The following is a 17,445-nucleotide window of genomic DNA, read 5'->3' as shown; positions in this document are numbered from 1 at the left end:
CAAATTTTACATAAAAATGTTATCTGATTTTTTTTTTTTTTTTTTTAACAAAAAATCATCAAAGTTTGTGCTGTACCATACGGACATGACATGTGCTACTGTATTTACTTAACCCCAGAGAGTGTATGTCAGTATAACATGAGCCACAAGTTGAGAACTACAAGACAACACAAGGGCAACAGTACATCATCTTGTTCTGAAACACAAGATGATGTACTGTTAGGAGAGGTTCTGCAGTGCCTGACTCATTTTCGGGATAAGAAAAAAATCTTTTTCTGAGATACAGCTTTCATATGGCACCCTTCAACATCACAGCAGAAATGCCATTCACACAAGTATATGTTTCAGTTTAAAGAGAATGATAGGTGACAGATCTCTTTTGACTGGATGAGAAGCTGAAGTTTCTATCAAAAACCACTGCTATATGTATTGTATTACCCTTTCACAACTTGCGCCCCCCGCCCCGCCCCCACGACCAGCGTTAACACTTAAATATTTAGATTTAAATTTCACACCATACTTTCTTACATATTTAAGTTGCAGGAAATAATGAGTCAAAATATTAGCAATAATAATCGGAGATAATTTGATGATTCCTTCCGAGTAGGCCGAATCAGTGGTCGTAGAGATGTTTAAATATATACCATTTTAATGTACACGGCATAAACTACAACACGTGAGGAAGTTGTTATGACTCGTCACGCGATAAACAAAGAAACTGAGCCCAAAACAGTGAACGTGTACTACAATTAAGTTGTCACAGTTGTCTACCGCAGCCACAGTCTAGACTTATAATTAGAATATTACCGTAATAAATCGAATGTGTCAGTAAGTTCATTGTATGGGGCGTGGTTAATAAGAAACAGACTGTATTCATGAAACAAGAGCGTTGCGCGCACTTGCGAAATTCATATGATTTATAAGTCATTACCAATACAGCAAAACACTGGATATGTGATACAGATCAACCTACTCTAATAAGTACAAGCGCAAACAAGTAAAGTCTGTGTGACTTGAACACAGCAAAACAATTTGATTAGCCAGAACTTTAAAAGGAAACGCCTTCTTCCATCTTTGTAAACAATCGCACACTGGGCATGCGCATCCGTGTGACAATAATGGAGGACAATCTTTTCTTCCCGTGGTGAATTCTGAAATAACTGAATTATTTCGTTGAGGATTGTAGCAAATCAATCTGCAGTTGATAGGCCAAGACACGTGAGTCAAACAGCACAATATTTTTCAAAAGCGTTGACGTATTCGTCTGCACAATTTGTAAAAATTGCTAACTAGTTTGCTAGTTTGAAGCTAGCAAGCTAACCTAGTTAACCTAACATAGGTTAGGAAAGCTACCCTAGATATCGAGATATGCTAGCCAGCTAGCCCTACTTTCTTTAACTAATGTTAGATTGAACAAACTAGGGTGATGATGTCAGTAAAAACTATAAGTGCATTTTCAGATCTCATATTCGGTCCTGTGTGTTGCAGCATGTTTATGGTGTCTTTGCAAAAAAATGCATTTAAGCTAAACATTCAAAAACTAGACACGAAGATAGCTGGCAAGCTAGCGTGCTTGCTATTTATTTTCCGGGAGTTAAGCTGTAGTGGGCCCTATTTTGAAGAGCACTGAGTCGCACCAATCATCACTGTACAATTGAACTTCCCTGGACAGTTGTCCAATTGAATATGCTGAAGTGGGAGGGGTTTACGGCATATAGCATTAGCGTGCTAATATCCCTGTGCCGTATGACTTTGGAGTAGTAAGCAGACAGTAAACAAATACCCAGCTGCACGAATTTACTATAAAAGTAGATAAAAACTTTATCGTGACAGATGACTAGTCTTGGCAGTCATTTTGAGTTATACTACCAATTAGGGCAGATCCCTTACCACTCGGTGCATTTCTTATATTGTTAGCGGACTATGCGACGTAATGCTGTTTACGGTAGCTTATTGCCCTTATTGCCTTTAATACTAACATGTCAGTTTGGTGGTCAGTATGTACGTTAGATGACGTGCAAATCCAGAACAATGTAACTGAAAGCCGATTTTAGTATGCTAAAGTGAGTGCGTTGTAAACGTAAATATTTACAACGTGAAACGCTTTATTTCTTTTGGACAGTAGGTGGCGACAGCTCGAAAGCAAACGTTGCATTAGGATGATTTTGTCCATACAGTATATGTTATTCAATTGACTCTCCTTTCATTTTTGGAGTAAACAAATGGTTGAACCACGGAATGAGTACCTGAACACCAAGCACTGAAAGGCAGTCAGTGTCACAATTAATACAGTTTTAAGCTGGCAATCATTATTTTTAAATTGCAGGATATGGTATGCCTGTGTGCAATACTTAATCCCCGCAAATTTGTTTAACATAATGTTAGTATTTGTACATTTATTCAGACATTTCAGATTTTGTTTTTCTTATCTAGGCACACTTCAGTATTTTGACCATGTAGAGACACATAATCTCTATATCTACTTCTAAAATTGCTATTGTGCATCCAGGCTCACTGTGATAGGATGGCTTCAGACACTGTATCCCAGCCACCTTGGTCCAGGATCATGACCTTCCACCCCTCTAGGGAAGAGTTTAAAGATTTCAGCCGTTATATTGCATACATGGAGTCACAGGGGGCCCATAGAGCTGGCATGGCCAAGGTTAGTCTTTCATCGTTGAAATCAACTAAACTATCAGTATCTTCAGATCTGTGGCCGCCTAATTTCTGTTCTTCTTCATATAGTTGTCTCGGTACAGTCACACATGTTAGAGGAGGTTGTGTTGTGTGTCCCAGGTTGTGCCTCCCAAGGACTGGAAGCCTAGGCGCACATATGATGACATCGATGACCTGGTAATTCCTGCCCCCATACAGCAGGTAGTGACTGGCCAATCAGGACTCTTTACCCAGTACAATATCCAGAAGAAACCAATGACTGTCCGCGAATTCCGCAAAACTGCCAACACTGACAGGTCATTTTCATTTTCTAGTGATGTTCAGTTTCAGTCTCGGATGTCTTTCGACAAGATTTCAGTGACAAAGTTATAATTATCAAATATTTGTATTGCATACCATTATTAACAGTTATTAGGCTAATGTAGTTGTCTGATGTAGTGTCTGGTTATTGCATGGTGCAAATGCAGCAGGTTAAGGTTGTCAGTCCTTTATTATATTGTAATATTGTTGTTGTCACACTTAGTTCATCTCCTTCTTACTTTCTGATATTGTAGATTCTGCAATCCCAGATATGTCGATTTTGATGAGTTGGAGAGAAAGTACTGGAAGAATCTTACTTTCAACCCTCCTCTGTACGGAGCAGATGTTAATGGAACTCTTTATGATCCAGTGAGTGATCCTTTGCTTACAGATGCTCAAAAATTGCCTCTCTTACCTCTCTCTCTCTCTCTCTCGTTTCTTGAATTTTTGTTTGTTTTTGTTTTGTTTCATTTTGTTACTGTGGGACTTGTTTTGTTACTTTGGGACTTCACACTTGATATTCTACATATATCATAGTTACTTTGTCATAATCGCAACTGCTGCTTAAGATGATATGCCACAAAACCAAGTAGCACTTTACAAAAGAAAGTACATCATATACTAAGCATAACAGGTTATAAGAAATGTAATATGCAGTGGGAGTGGAACATGGGTACTCCTCTGTGATAAAACTCTGTGTGTTGCCTGTTTTTTTCACAGGATGTGACTGAGTGGAATATAGGGCATCTAAACACCATTTTGGACACGGTGGAGAGAGACAGTGGCATTAAGATCAAAGGGGTGAACACACCTTACCTGTACTTTGGCATGTGGAAGAGCACTTTTGCTTGGCACACAGAGGACATGGATCTCTACAGCATTAACTACTTACACTTTGGGGAGCCCAAGTCCTGGTACAGTCATCTGTTATATTATGTAAAACCACCAAATGTAATTGGACAGAGATAGTCGTTTTCCATTAATGTGATGAGTACAATTTTAGACAAAATACAGCGAAAAATTATTGGAAAATAATCTTTGGAATCATTTTTGCGGCCGGTGGTGTAACTTCTTCTTTTGCTGTGTCTTTAGGTATTGTGTTCCTCCAGAGCATGGAAAAAGATTAGAACGCCTTGCAAAAGGTTGGGGGTTAACCGAGCGTTCCTCTTTGTATTTAACGCTATGAACATTTTATAAGAAGTCGGCTCTACTTCAAATCTTTATCTGACTGCAGGCTGACTGATCTTGTTTCCTGCAGGTTTCTTCCCAGGAAGTGCCCAAAGTTGCGAAGCCTTTCTACGACACAAAATGACCTTAATCTCACCCTCTATCTTGAGGAAATATGGTATCCCTTTTGAGAAGGTCAGTATCAGACTTGAGTCTCGATGAAGTAATGCTTCCTCGTCCTGTTATGTTTGTTTGATCCATTAATGTCAGAAAACTTGTTCGTGACCCGGACATATCAATTCTCAGATTTTGCTGTGAGGTGGTAACAGCTGTATTTTTTTTTTTCTCTCTCTCTTCTTGCTTCATAAGGTCACACAAGAGGCTGGCCAGTTCATCGTGACTTTCCCATATGGCTATCATGCTGGCTTCAACCATGGCTTTAACTGTGCCGAGTCCACCAACTTTGCCATGCAGCGTTGGATTGATTATGGCAAGCAGGCAACTTTAGTAAGGACTGACAGATGGCTTTCATTTAAACCAATTGGATTGAGAATTTCTGTCATTGACACTCGAAGGTAGACATTTACATTCCAGGAAGGTATTCCACAAAGTCGGATTTATCCGCGTGCCAGATAACGTGAGCCAAAAGTCAAAGCTGTCCAATTGGAGAACAACTAAGAAGCATTCCTACTGAATAGTATGACCTTTGGCTCATGTTAGTAGGCTAGCTAAGAAATCTTATTTTCTGGAACACGCTGTCTGTGATGGGTACACCGACACTGATGTTTAGAAACATATATCCAATGTCATTTCATATTGGGTATTCTGCACCATTGTCTAGTTAAGATCACAGTAGAATACATGGAAAAACAGATTTGTATTTGTTCTTGTTCAGAGTTGTCATTTCCAACAGCCTAGTTGTAACTGCTTTTTATATTTGGTCCTACATAAACACTTTGTTTTAGCAGCGAGTCATAAACATACACACTCATTGTCATTGTCCTGTCGTTTCAGTGTTCCTGTCGAAAGGACATGGTGAAGATCTCCATGGACGTGTTTGTGAGGAAGTTCCAGCCTGATCGCTATAAGCTATGGAAGGCAGGGAAAGACACGACGCCGATTGACCACTCGAAACCCACCCCTGAGGCCGCGGAGTACCTCCAGGATGGTACACCACTTCCTGAGAGAGCAGATCTGAGCGAGGCCAGTGCCACAGAAACTTCAAGCACCGCTGTGGAGGAGAAGAGGTCAGTTCCTTCTTTCAGCATAAGGCTCATAACTATATCGAAAAAAAAAGTAAGAAAAATGATGTCATTTCATGGCTCATTTAAGGTATTTTACCTTGTCGTTAAGTATATGTAGCCTGCCTGTGTCAATAGTAACAGCATTTTATGCACATGTTTAATAGCATGGGTCGACATATCATAAAGTTTGAATATGAAAGGTTCTATTATTGTGTTGTTGTGCTATTGTTCAGCGTAAAAATATGCTTTATACCAAACAATTTTTACACTATATAGAAATACGTAATGATGTACTGATGTCAGTTGAGTGTTTTTATATATATAATTTTTTTTTTCTCCTTGAAAAGCAAGAACCTGCCAGATCTCTCTGCTTTTTCACCACTCATTATGAGAGAGTAACGGGCATGCTGATGCTGGTTTTGATAGATCTGGTTTTGTAGACAGCTGCCTTGCAGTTTGATCTCGTTTGATGTTGTGATTACTCCACTCTCACTGATCCATGTATGAAACAGCGGCAGCAGTGGGGGCAGCCCCGGTCAGAAAGTCGGGGAGAAGAGGGAGAGAGACTGCATGGAGGGAGAAAAGAAGAAGAATGAAGAGAAGGGTAGTGATCCTGAAGAAGTGGAACAGAAGAAACCCAGGCTGTCCGAGCCGGGATCTGAACTGTCAACGCACAAATCTGGCCTAACTGAAGCAGGTACTGAAGCAACTACTCAGTTCTCAGAGATGGGGTTTCACAACAGATGTTTTGGTTTATCTGGTATTAGCAGAAGATAACATTCTGACGGAGATAAGTATGGTTATGGTGTAGCCTGTTTGTAGTTCATTATTTGAATTCACAATAGTTTTACATTACTAGGTAATGAGTTTTGTTTAGCAGCTTTTATGTTAAAGTAAGTGACACTGAAATTCTCTCCTCCCTATATCTCAAAAAGAACGTTTCGCCCTCTGCTTTTGGTCGAAATTAATACATTTTCTGTCGGAACATGTGTCCTTTCAGAAATAAAACAGCCTGAAGAGGAGCATATGGAGGAAGAGGCCCCTTTGTGCAAAGAGGCAAAGCAGCAAGTCTCTACAGAGTCAAAGCCTCCATCTGCAGAGTCACAGCCTCCATCTGCAGAGTCACAGCCTCCATCTACAGAGTCAAAGCCTCCATCTACAGAGTCACAGCCTCCATCTACAGAGCAAAAGCCTCCATCTACAGTGTCACAGCCTCCATCTACAGAGCAAAAGCCTCCATCTACAGAGTCACAGCCTCCATCTACAGAGTCACAGCCTCCATCTACAGAGTCACAGCCTCCATCTACAGAGTCAAAGCCTCCATCTACAGAGCAAAAGCCTCCATCTACAGAGCAAAAGCCTCCATCTACAGAGTCACAGCCTCCATCTACAGAGTCACAGCCTCCATCTACAGAGTCACAGCCTCCATCTACAGAGCAAAATCAGTCCCCTAGTGACACCACCTGTTCTCAGAAGCCTCAGGATGTCGTGACTTCCACAGAGTTCAATGCCATCGTTTCTTCACCTCTGCCTAATGCCGTCAGTTCTGCTAAAGCCAGTGGCATTACTTCTCCACCTAAGCCCATCACCTTGTCCTCTAAGGCCAACAACATCAGTTCCCCAGCTAAGCCTATTATCACCACAGGTCCAACCAGCGACACCGTCTCTCCTCCTAAGGCCAGTCACACCACTTTGCAGGCCTGTAATATTATACCTCTATCACAGCCCAGTGACATTGCTTCTTCTTCAAAGAACAGTGACATTACTCTTGCCTCTAAGCCCAGTGACATCACTCTTGCTTCTAAGCCCAATGACATCACTCCTGCTTCTACACATAGTGATGTCACCTCTGCTTCTAAACCCAGTGACATCACTCCTGTCTCTAAACATAATGATATCACCTCTACTTCTAAACCCAGTGAAATCATTGTTTCTACGCCTAGTGACATCACTCTTGCCTCAAAGTCTAGTGACTTCACTCCTGCTTTTATGCACAGTGACATCACTTTTGCTTCTAAACCCTATGACATTACTCCTCCCTCAAAGCACAGTAACATCACCTCTGCTTTAAAGCATAGTGACATCACTCCTGCTTCAGAGCACGGTGATATCACCTCTATCTCAGAGCAGAGTGACCTCACTCCCACTTTAAAGAACAGTGACATCAGTCCTGCTTCAGATCACACTGACATAATTCCTGCTTTAAAGTGCAGTGATCTCACTCTTTCATCTAAACCTCATGACATCACTCCTGCTTCTGAGCCTAATGGCATCACTTTTGCTTCTAAGCCCAGTGACATCAATTCTGTTTCAAATCTCAGTGATATTACTCCTGCTTCTAAGCACAGTGACATCACTCCTGCCTCTAAGCACAGTGACATCACTTCTGCCACTAAGCACAGTGACATCACTCCTGCCTCTAAGCACAGTGACATCACTCCTGCCTCTAAGCACAGTGACATCACTCCTGCCTCTAAGCACAGTGACATCACTCCTGCCTCTAAGCACAGTGACATCACTCCTGCCTCTAAGCACAGTGACATCACTCCTGCCTCTAAGCACAGTGACATCACTCCTGACTCTAAGCACAGTGACATCACTCCTGCTTCTAAGCACAGTGACATCACTCCTGCCTCTAACCACAGTGATACTACTGCTCTTCTGAAGCCAAATGACATCATTCCCCTACCTATGGCCATTGACATCACTCCTCCACCTATGGCTAGTGATGTCACATCTCCACTTACAGCCAGCAACATCTCTCCTCCATCTATAGCCAGTGGCATCCCTGTTCCACCTAAAGCTACTGACATCACTGCTTCTTTAAAGCCAAGTGAGGTCACCTCTGCACCTAAACTCATTGACGTCATTTCTCCAGTGAAGTTCAGTGATAGCACAGCTTCATTGAATTCCAGTTACATCACTGCACCGTCTCCAGCCACCTCTCCATCGAATCTCAGTGTGGCATCGTCTCCTCATGCAAACAATGTGAAAGCTTCACCTAAGTCCAGTTCTGTCAAATCTCCACCCAAGCCAAGTGATGTCAGATGTCCACCCCAAACCACCTCTTTTCCCAAACCCACTCCTATAACTCCACCTAAGAGCAGTGAGATCACTTCTACACCCAAGCCCAATAATCTCAAGACTCTGTCTAAGACAAATAACAGCACCTCTCCACCCAAACTGAATGACATCATGTCCACACCTAAGCCATGTAAGCCACAGCCAAGCCCAGTCAATGCAGGACCCAGTGAAAATAGCAAACAGCCTGCAAGCTCCAGTCCCGTCCATCGGATCTTCCAGAGAACCTTAAGCCCGGCAGAGGTGCTCCATGTCCACAGCTATGCCAAGGGGGACTACAGTGAGGTCGAACCCCCCAGCAAGGAGGAGAGCAATAGTGACTCAGACTCTGAGAGCCAACCACAGAGAAAGGTCAGAACGAGGCAGAGAATCCAAACCAAACGCATACTGTATGCACAATCACTCGAATACTGCTCTCATATACCAGATGGTTTGATGTTATTTAAGAAAGTTTGTTTCTCCAGCAGGGGGCAGAAGAGAGCAGAGAGGAGCCTCATCAGAACAAACTCACCAAGCTCCCTAGACACCATCCTCTGATGAAAGACAGCATGAGTGACGAGGGTGAGAGAAGGAGATTTTGATTGGCCAGACAGTTCCATGAAAAGTCCTACTTGTGAATGCAGTAACAAGGAGCAACATTCACATATTTGGAAAATTGTTTGTGGAAACAGTTAACATTATTAACATACATTGCTAATGTTATTGGGTGATCCGTGTGTGTGTTTGCACATGGCGTCTGTGTGTATGACAGAGCTCCATGAGCAGGCAGCCGTAGAAGAAGATGGTCTAGAAGCAGAGCCCTGGGCAAAACCTCTGTCTCAGCTGTGGCAGAACAGGCCTTACAACCCTGAGCGGGAGAAGGAATACAACAGAGAGATGGGTTTACAGCCGCCCTACTGTGCCGTCTGCATGCTCTTCCAGACACATCAGCGAGTATGTCGTCCCGCTCCTCAGCTCTGTATCACGGAGGCTTTGTTTTGTTTGCATGAGTTGTACGTTCATGTCTGACATGGGGACAGGTGCGGTTTTACCTATGCTTTTCTCAAAGTATTAATCCTTCAATCCGGTCTTCAAATGAATGAGTGGTTTTTTTTAGCGCCTGTGGCGTCTCAGAATCTCGGTGCTTAGATCAGTCTCTTACGCGGACCACAGCCTTATTCTAAACTTCTGGAAGACACGTTCTGTTTCCCTGTCGTAAGCGTCACCGGGTGTCGTCTGTCGTTTGTCTAGTCTGAGTGTTCCGAACCCGGTCCTCCGGTGCGGTCGGGTTGGCAGATGCGGTCCAAGCCGCTGATTCCGGAGATGTGTTTCAGCACCACCACAGAGGAGACCGCGGAGGTCCAGCCGAACACGCCGTACCTTGAGGAGGACGGCACCAGCCTCCTCCTCAGTTGCACCCAGTGCTGCGTCCGTGTGCATGCGAGTGAGTGACACACCAGTGTGAATGAACGTAGTAGGATTGTATCGTATTAAAGCCACGTTACTTAAGCATGAATGTAGACTGGCATACACACCAGTGATGTATTGTATCACTATATCCTTAATTTAATCTTACACTGGTCAGCCAAGGAGCTTAGTTGTAGTGTATAGTTCATTTTGCTTACCTCACCAGTCAGCTCTGAAAACAACCTCAAACTGCCAACCTCAGGGCCAGGGGGAGGGGGGGTGGGGTCCAAATGTTCTGTCAAGTGAGCTTAAGAACAGATAACCCAGTCACATATTTGAGGGAAGTGTAGTTGCCTGTTGGATGTTGTGCATTTGTAACTATGTGCGGGATGTGCCGTTCTAGGCTGTTACGGTGTGGACCCAAAGAAGGTGACCAAGGACTGGAAATGTGCGCGCTGCAAAGCGAACGCTATGACGGAGGTGAGAGTTTCCTCACTAGCTGAAGTTTGCCGCTTTGTGTGATGAAATAGATTCCTGAGATATGCGCAGGTTGTCTGTAGATGTCTTGTTGATAATGGGCTCGGTAGGGAAGGGTGTGTATTCTTCAGCTTCCTGCTTAGTCGATCAGAGACTCCGTCGTTGAAGGATGTGGGCTTAGCGTGCAGATTTAAAGTCATTCCAGTCATATAACAGTGACTGTTATACAACAGCACCTGTGCATGTAGCTTTTAGTCATTTTTAATCAGTGAGCCCATTACTGGTTTTCAAACTGTCTTGTGAGGTATCAGTCTCTCTCAGTCCCAGAAAGGCTATGTGTGAAACCTGTTCCTAATTCTGAGAGCTTTTGTGGTTTTGATTTCTATCCTTAGAGTTGCTGCTTGTGTTTGCTTCGAGGAGGGGCGTTGCACAGAGCCAATAACGACAAGTATGTTCATAACTTTCCCATGACAGAATCTTCCATATGTAGTAAAACTAATTATAGTGCATATTCTGCAGCAAGGGCCTTACTCTGCATATGTGTGTGTGTGTGTGTGTGTGTTCGTGTCTGTCTGTGTGTCTGTTTCTCTGCGTGTGTGTGTGTGCAGGTGGGTACACGTCCTGTGTGCAATAGCAATATTAGAGGCACGATTTGTGAACATCAGAGATCGTTGTCCTGTGGATCTCAGTGGCATACCTTTACAGAGATTCAAGTTGGTAAGATTATGTATCCTGTTTTTTTGGGGGGGTTTTTTTGGTACCTGTTTTTCTTTTCTTTTCTCTTTTTTTTTTTTCTCTCTTCTCTAAACTAGGTTTATAATGAACTCAAACTTCCTGTCAGAAGTGGCATTACTGCTAAAATTTACGTCAGAGTAAATCAGTCATCCAATATCTCAGTCTAACTCTAAAGAAAAATGGTTTTTGCAGTCCTGTGCATGCTAACCATGATTTTAATCAATGATCATCCTTTACAAAAGATGATTCATAGCCAAATCAAGTGTCATAAGAAATCAAATCCCAGTATAGTTGTATGATGTGTGGTCTTTGCAGTTGTTTTTTTTTTTATCATCTGCCCCTACAAAACACATGTAAAATACATCATACATGGTTTGTCCATAGTGTCCGGATATGAGTGTTTAGTTGCAGGAAGGAACAGGCGCTGATGTAATGTCTAAAGTGACTAAAAGGCATTGAATCAAGGTCTGGAATGCTTTCCCTTCCTCTTCCTGGAAATGTTTAGGATACTACCCAGCTTTGATCAAGAATGACTTGTGTGAAATGCTACAAATATTCATTTATTCATTTTTTTTTTTTTTTTAATTTGGCGTATTTTTCTTATTTATCCTGTTCAGTCAGAAAAATACCCACGTGAGAAACTATGACCCCGTTTTTTTAAGTCTTGTATTTTTCTCTGGTTTGAGGTCCCTTTAAGGGTGGCAGTAGTCGATATATGTCCCAGTGGTTATACATAGGCTCTTTACATAAAACTGGCTGCCTCAGCAGTTTCCTTAAATAAATCATATCCTGTTTTTGTGCTCATGCCCACAACCGTTCTCCCTTAAGCGCTTCCTTCCTTGCAGATAGGGGCCACATTTGTTAATAAAAAACAACAAAAAAAAACCCGCAGGAAAGTGAACACTGTCTTAGAATTCAAAAGTTCTTCTGGTTTCTTACGATGTGTTGTATGTTGTATGCACACATTTGTTCTCAGAGCACGCTGACCATTGTTATGCTGTCATTTTGGGTTTTATTTGTGTGTGTGTGTGTTTTTTGTTTTTTTTTCAACAGAAATGTTACTACTGTAAAAAACGGATGAAGAAGACCTCGGGGTGCTGTGTGCAGTGTTCCCACGGGCGTTGTCCCACTTCCTATCACCCCACTTGTGCTCAGGCCGCTGGAGTGCTCATGCACCCAGATGATTGGCCGTTTGTTGTGTATGTCACCTGCTGCAGACACAAAGGCCCCATCCAGTCCGAGGTACACGACAAATGAAAATAAAATACAGAACTGAAACTAATGCACAAAAAGGGAAAACTTGAAAGGATTCCGACTCAGAACTACGCAAAACCGTACAAACAGTCCAGTCTAAACCAGCTAAACATGTTGAAAAAACACAATGAAGTGAAAAACCAAAAGAACACAAACTGCTCTACTGCAATAAAAAAAAAAAAGACAAACAAAAAAAACCCCCAAACATATCTGAGTTATGAAAACAACAGATATTTGATACTGTTTAGCAAAGAATGGTTAGGTGTCTTTTTGTTTAGTCTCCTTTTCAAACGGATTTTTTTTTTCTTGTGTTGACAGCACTGAGCAGACAAATAAATCCTGTAATCTAATAAGTGCATGAATGGAGCTCTTCAGGGTAAATGTGATGTTTGTCTTGACTCTTAGCGTAATAAATCAGCCATGAGAGAGCTGACGGTTGGACAGAAAGTCATCTGCAAACACAAAAACGGCCGTTACTACCAGTGCGACATAGTGCAGCTTTCGAAGGAGACGTTTTACGAGGTCAACTTTGATGACGGCTCCTTCAGTGACAACCTCTTCCCCGAGGACATCGTGGTAAGAAAAGCCGTTGAAAACGGCAGGGGGGTTCGATTGATAACTTGTAGTATGTCCCACGTCATATGTGCTTGAATGTTTTTATGTGTTTATAGTCTGGTTCGTACACATCTTAGAGTCATAAGACAATTTCTAACTGAATTGTAAAAAAAAAAACAAACAAAAAAAAAAACAGGTATTGACCAGCTGGCCAATGCAAGTTGCCTCAGAAAGTCAGCCCCCCTAGTTTACATATCAAGGGTGTGCAGCATTTGCTTGACATTTCGCACTCATTTTTCACCTCCTGTGGTTTCTCTCAGAGTCGGGACTGCGCCCAGCTTGGCCCTCCTTCACAGGGTGAGGTTGTTCAGGTACGATGGACAGATGGTCTGGTCTACGGGGCCACGTTTGTGGCTGCTCACGTCATCCAGATGTATCAGGTAAAGCTCTTATCACGAACGGATGTGATTAGGATCAGCATAAATTTTAAAATGAACCAAATTACATGCTGGTGTTTGTTCCGGGATCTCTTACCAGTTTTATTATTTTATCTGTCTGTCTCTCTGGGCTAATCCGAATCCGCCGCTCTGTCTTTAGGTGGAGTTTGAAGACGGATCCCAGCTCACAGCGAAGAGAGACGATGTCTACACTCTGGACGAGGACCTGCCAAAGAGAGTAAAGTCCAGATTGGTGGGTTAACCACTGAGCTAGTACGGCTGAAATAGAATGCCCACATAAATCCATTTAAAGCCATTTGTGCCTAATAAGTCAAACTGCAACCAAGCTCTGTTCTTCTGAAACCTGAATTTACTCCTGAATTTCATGTTATTACTTGTAATAAAATCAGTATTGTTTACAAAACAATTTTTATAAAATAAGTACTGTTTGCAAAACAATTTTGTATATGTGTGTATATGTGTGTGTGTGTGTGTGTTTGTTTGTGCTTGTTTGTATGCTGACACGATGTTCCTTCTGTCCAGTCCAAAGCGTCGGACATGCGTTTTGACGGGATTTTTGCAGACAAGAAGGTCATCCAGGACACCAAGAGGCAGCGAGTGATCAATTCTCGGTACAGAGGAGACTATATTGAACCAGTCATCTACAGAGCCATCATGGAGTAGGCAGCCAAAAACAAGCGGCTGTTTCTTCTCAAAACACCAGCACTGATCCGACGGACTCTCACCCACACACGTACACCAATCTAATCTCATCAAAAGAGAGCGAGATGCTTGGATGAACTTAATCTCTCTGAACTTAATGTCTCTCTCTCTCTCATTCTTTCTATCTCTTTCTGTTTTCTGAAAGAAGCATTCATTTGGTGCTCCATTTCCTTATCTGATTTCATTCACCCGTGCAATTTATTGCCATACTGTCTACTGTCCCTGCGATCTGTTCAGCAGTATGCAGGAAATGTGACATGATCTAATTTTATCCCTAAAAGTAAACAGGCCCCAAAAAATTATGCCACTGGCAGATAGCCCGTAGCCTCGGAGGATATAAACTATTTTAAACCCGCAAAAGGAAACTTTAAAGAAAACTTGTCCTATATAGAAAAAGCCTGTATAGAACTAGGCCACTGAGGCCTTTTATAACAGTGCCCCTTCATTTATTGAACATGTAAACCTGTTTTGTTTTTTTTTTCCAATAGGCCTTTTACAGTTTTCAGTCAGTTTTGAATTAATTTATATTCCATATATTCAGGGTGCTATTTCTGCCCAGACATTCTCTTCAAAGAGGAGGTGTTTTTGTCACTCTGAGCTTCCTCTGTATAGTTCAGAAAAACATTGCACAATTGCATTCCTGAATATTGTACATTTGTAGGAACATAATGAATTTATCTTTAAATTTTTAGATTTTTGTTTGTTTGTTTTGTTGTTGTTTTTTTTTTTTTTTTTACCAGCCTATTTATTCTGTGGTGCTTTCTAAAAGTAACCCTCGCAATATAATTGTTGAGTTACAGTGCTTTGAAAGTTTCGGACTGACGTCTGTTCTGGGAAGATCATAAAAACAGAGCCCATACTGAAATGCCACGGATCTCCCCCTATTCACTCCACCGAGTTTCACGTTTTTGTTCATCAAATCTGTGCTTTATAACTTCTATTCAAGTCCTTTTTTCCTTTTTTTTTTTTTAACAACAGCTCACCAGCTGCTGTAGCAACGTCACTAGAGCCCAGTGTTTTCAGTATGCTATTTTTGCACTTCTGAGCTGTACTTTCTAATTGATTTTCACTTCAAAAAAACTTACAGTCAGCCAAGTATAAAAAAAGAAAAAGAAAGAAAAAAAAAATCTAAAAAGGTGCACTTATGGAAGGTAAGGGCGCCTTATATCAGCCCATCATTTGCCTATTAAGTAATGTTTAGCCTGTGTTCAGTAGGTCCATAGAACATGTGACAGCCTTAGGAGTTGCTATGAATTTCAAACCCATGCTTGTTGTCATTCGCAAGAAGGGGACTATATCACCACTCAGAAAGACAATTACTTATAAATAGAAATGTTTTCTATTATTAAAAAAAGCCTATTTTATTGCTTTGTTTTATAATACATGTTTAATGTTCATATACTGTGAGATAGAATTGTATGTAGTTAATTTAAAGATGTTAAGCTGTCGACTTGTTTTTTGGGTTTTTTTTTTTTCGCTGGATGTTGTCAGCAGCTTTCTGTTTCCAGCTTTGTAAAGATGTGGACCCTTATCTTTGGCTGTCCCTCACGAATGCAGGGCTCCAAGAAGATCATTTATGGATTTAGTAAACATGATCAGTATGTCAGTAAAAGATTTGGGCCAAACATTTCCACTCGAGTTCATGTGATTTATTTTCCCCCCTGCAAGCCTGCCACAGCTGTTTCCTCTTTCTTTACAAGTTCAAAACAGTGAACTCTACTGCACACATTTAATCAAATATAACCTACACACATCTTTTTATGCAAGTTCTTCTTCATTATTCATCGTTATATTTTTATCAGTGATGTAAACGTTATGGACTATTGAACAACTGGCAAGAAAACTGAAAACAAGAACAGAAAAAATGGCTCTAATCTGTGTCATTTGGAGTTCCCTTTTCAGACCGAGTTTATGTTCCGTGTTTATGTTCCTGCTCTGTCGCTGACCTGTAACAATAAGAATGACTTGTATTTCAGGGAGAAAAACAACCACACTAAAAGAAGGGTTTTTTTTGGGGATAGATAAAGAGATTTATAGTTGTTAATTTATATAGATTTTTGAGAGTATCATTCATTGGTGTTACCTTAAGAGTCTTTAGTGTCCCACTGTGGTACAAATGGGGCCATATGCCATGTAAACTCTAAGATTTTATTTCAGAACTTGCAAATTTACTGTGTAAGTGGATGCATGTAGATGTCTCTTCTGTTCCCTCACTGGCATTTAACACAAAGTAAAATAAAAAAGAAGAAGAAGAAGGAATCTATGATAGCTTATCTGTGGCTTTGAGCCTTTATCTGTATGTAAACATGCAGATCTTTTAGTATGAAACAGACTGAGATGCATTCAAAGGGTTGTAATATGCCGAGTGTAAAAACAGAAACTGGAAAGGTGAGTTACTGACACAAAACAAAATCTTTGGCAGTGTACACAACACAAATGCAGTGTTCAGCCATGAACACCTTTGGTTTATAGTATCTGTTCAGATTTTCCAGGAAGAAAAAAAAAGGAAGGAAACGCAACCACAAAAAGCTTGACCACGATAGAAAAACATTATAACATTATAGTCCGCAAATGCATCAAACTTTTGTGGCACACATCAGATAAGACAACCTGTGGCTTACTCTTCACGGGTCTGCCGAAAAGGATCGAAAGTTCTCAGGGCTTTGAAGAACCTGTCAAATGAGTATTTTACAAAAATATTTCTAAGGATAATAGCGCACAAATATAACCACAGCACTGCCAGTGCAGGCAATGAGTTCACGAAGACAGACGAATTCGAAACTGAAAAAGTTTGTCTCTCCAGCGCTTTTCAAACAGTTACATTCATGCACATCTTCCTTCTTCCTGACTCCTTGGTGCCCCCCGAAAAACCCTGCTTCACCCCCGACTCCAAAGCAATATGGGAAATGTAGGAAATACTGACAATGAACCATCATTTCTTACACTAAGTATTCATTGCAACACCATGTGGACACACAGCAACAAAAGATCATTATACCAGCCCCTGTTCTACAAAAAATAAATAAATAAAAAGAAGGGTATTTGTTAAATCCATGGATTGAACGGACATGCAGCAGCAACCAAACTATTTATTCTGCAATTCTGAGGAAATCTGTGAGTGAGATACCTGTTCTGGTAGCATCTGAGCATCTAAGTCAAATTTGTTCGACTGACATGTCTTTGTGTGATAGGTCTTTTACTGTGTATTTTCTGTCCACAAACTGAGCCCGTATTGACTCCATTTTTACATTTAAACGCGTTTAAATGGAGAGCTGCCAGGTGAAGGTGTGCATTTTGCAATGTCCTCTTCAGCACAGTAACTGTCCTCAAGTTAGAATTAGCGCAGTTTAAACCTGAAAGTTTGACAGATCGCATTCCCTGGCTTGTTGTTTGACCGTATTTTCCCCACC

At 41.4% G+C, this 17,445-nt stretch overlaps 1 protein-coding gene across 1 annotated transcript; it reads left to right on the top strand.

The window, feature by feature from the left end:
- Positions 1–1,130: 1,130 nt before the first annotated feature.
- kdm4aa (lysine (K)-specific demethylase 4A, genome duplicate a) lies at positions 1,131–15,516 on the top strand. Its single transcript, XM_030791872.1, has 22 exons — positions 1,131–1,218; positions 2,510–2,662; positions 2,797–2,972; positions 3,231–3,345; positions 3,697–3,890; positions 4,069–4,118; positions 4,235–4,338; positions 4,513–4,650; positions 5,158–5,390; positions 5,900–6,084; positions 6,388–8,819; positions 8,933–9,029; positions 9,220–9,401; positions 9,699–9,891; positions 10,258–10,334; positions 10,724–10,779; positions 10,940–11,048; positions 12,120–12,308; positions 12,726–12,896; positions 13,196–13,315; positions 13,473–13,565; positions 13,856–15,516. The coding sequence occupies exons 2-22, from the start codon at positions 2,525–2,527 to the stop codon at positions 13,994–13,996; spliced, it is 5,193 nt and encodes a 1,730-aa protein (XP_030647732.1). The 5' UTR covers positions 1,131–1,218; positions 2,510–2,524; the 3' UTR covers positions 13,997–15,516.
- The last annotated feature ends 1,929 nt before the right edge of the window (positions 15,517–17,445 follow it).

This window comes from Chanos chanos, chromosome 14 (assembly GCF_902362185.1).
Source record: "Chanos chanos chromosome 14, fChaCha1.1, whole genome shotgun sequence".
Classification (NCBI taxonomy): Eukaryota; Metazoa; Chordata; class Actinopteri; order Gonorynchiformes; family Chanidae; genus Chanos; species Chanos chanos.
This window is presented reverse-complemented; position numbering and strand designations above follow the sequence as displayed.

What these genes read in the sequence shown, in the direction of transcription:
- kdm4aa (XM_030791872.1), top strand. Translation starts at nt 2,525, where the DNA reads ATGGCTTCAGACACTGTATCCCAGCCACCTTGGTCCAGGATCATGACC. An exon ending in AAAACTGCCAACACTGACAG is followed by an intron (nt 2,973 to 3,230) that starts GTCATTTTCATT and finishes CTGATATTGTAG; the next exon opens with ATTCTGCAATCCCAGATATG. An exon ending in CACAGAGCCAATAACGACAA is followed by an intron (nt 10,780 to 10,939) that starts GTATGTTCATAA and finishes GTGTGTGTGCAG; the next exon opens with GTGGGTACACGTCCTGTGTG.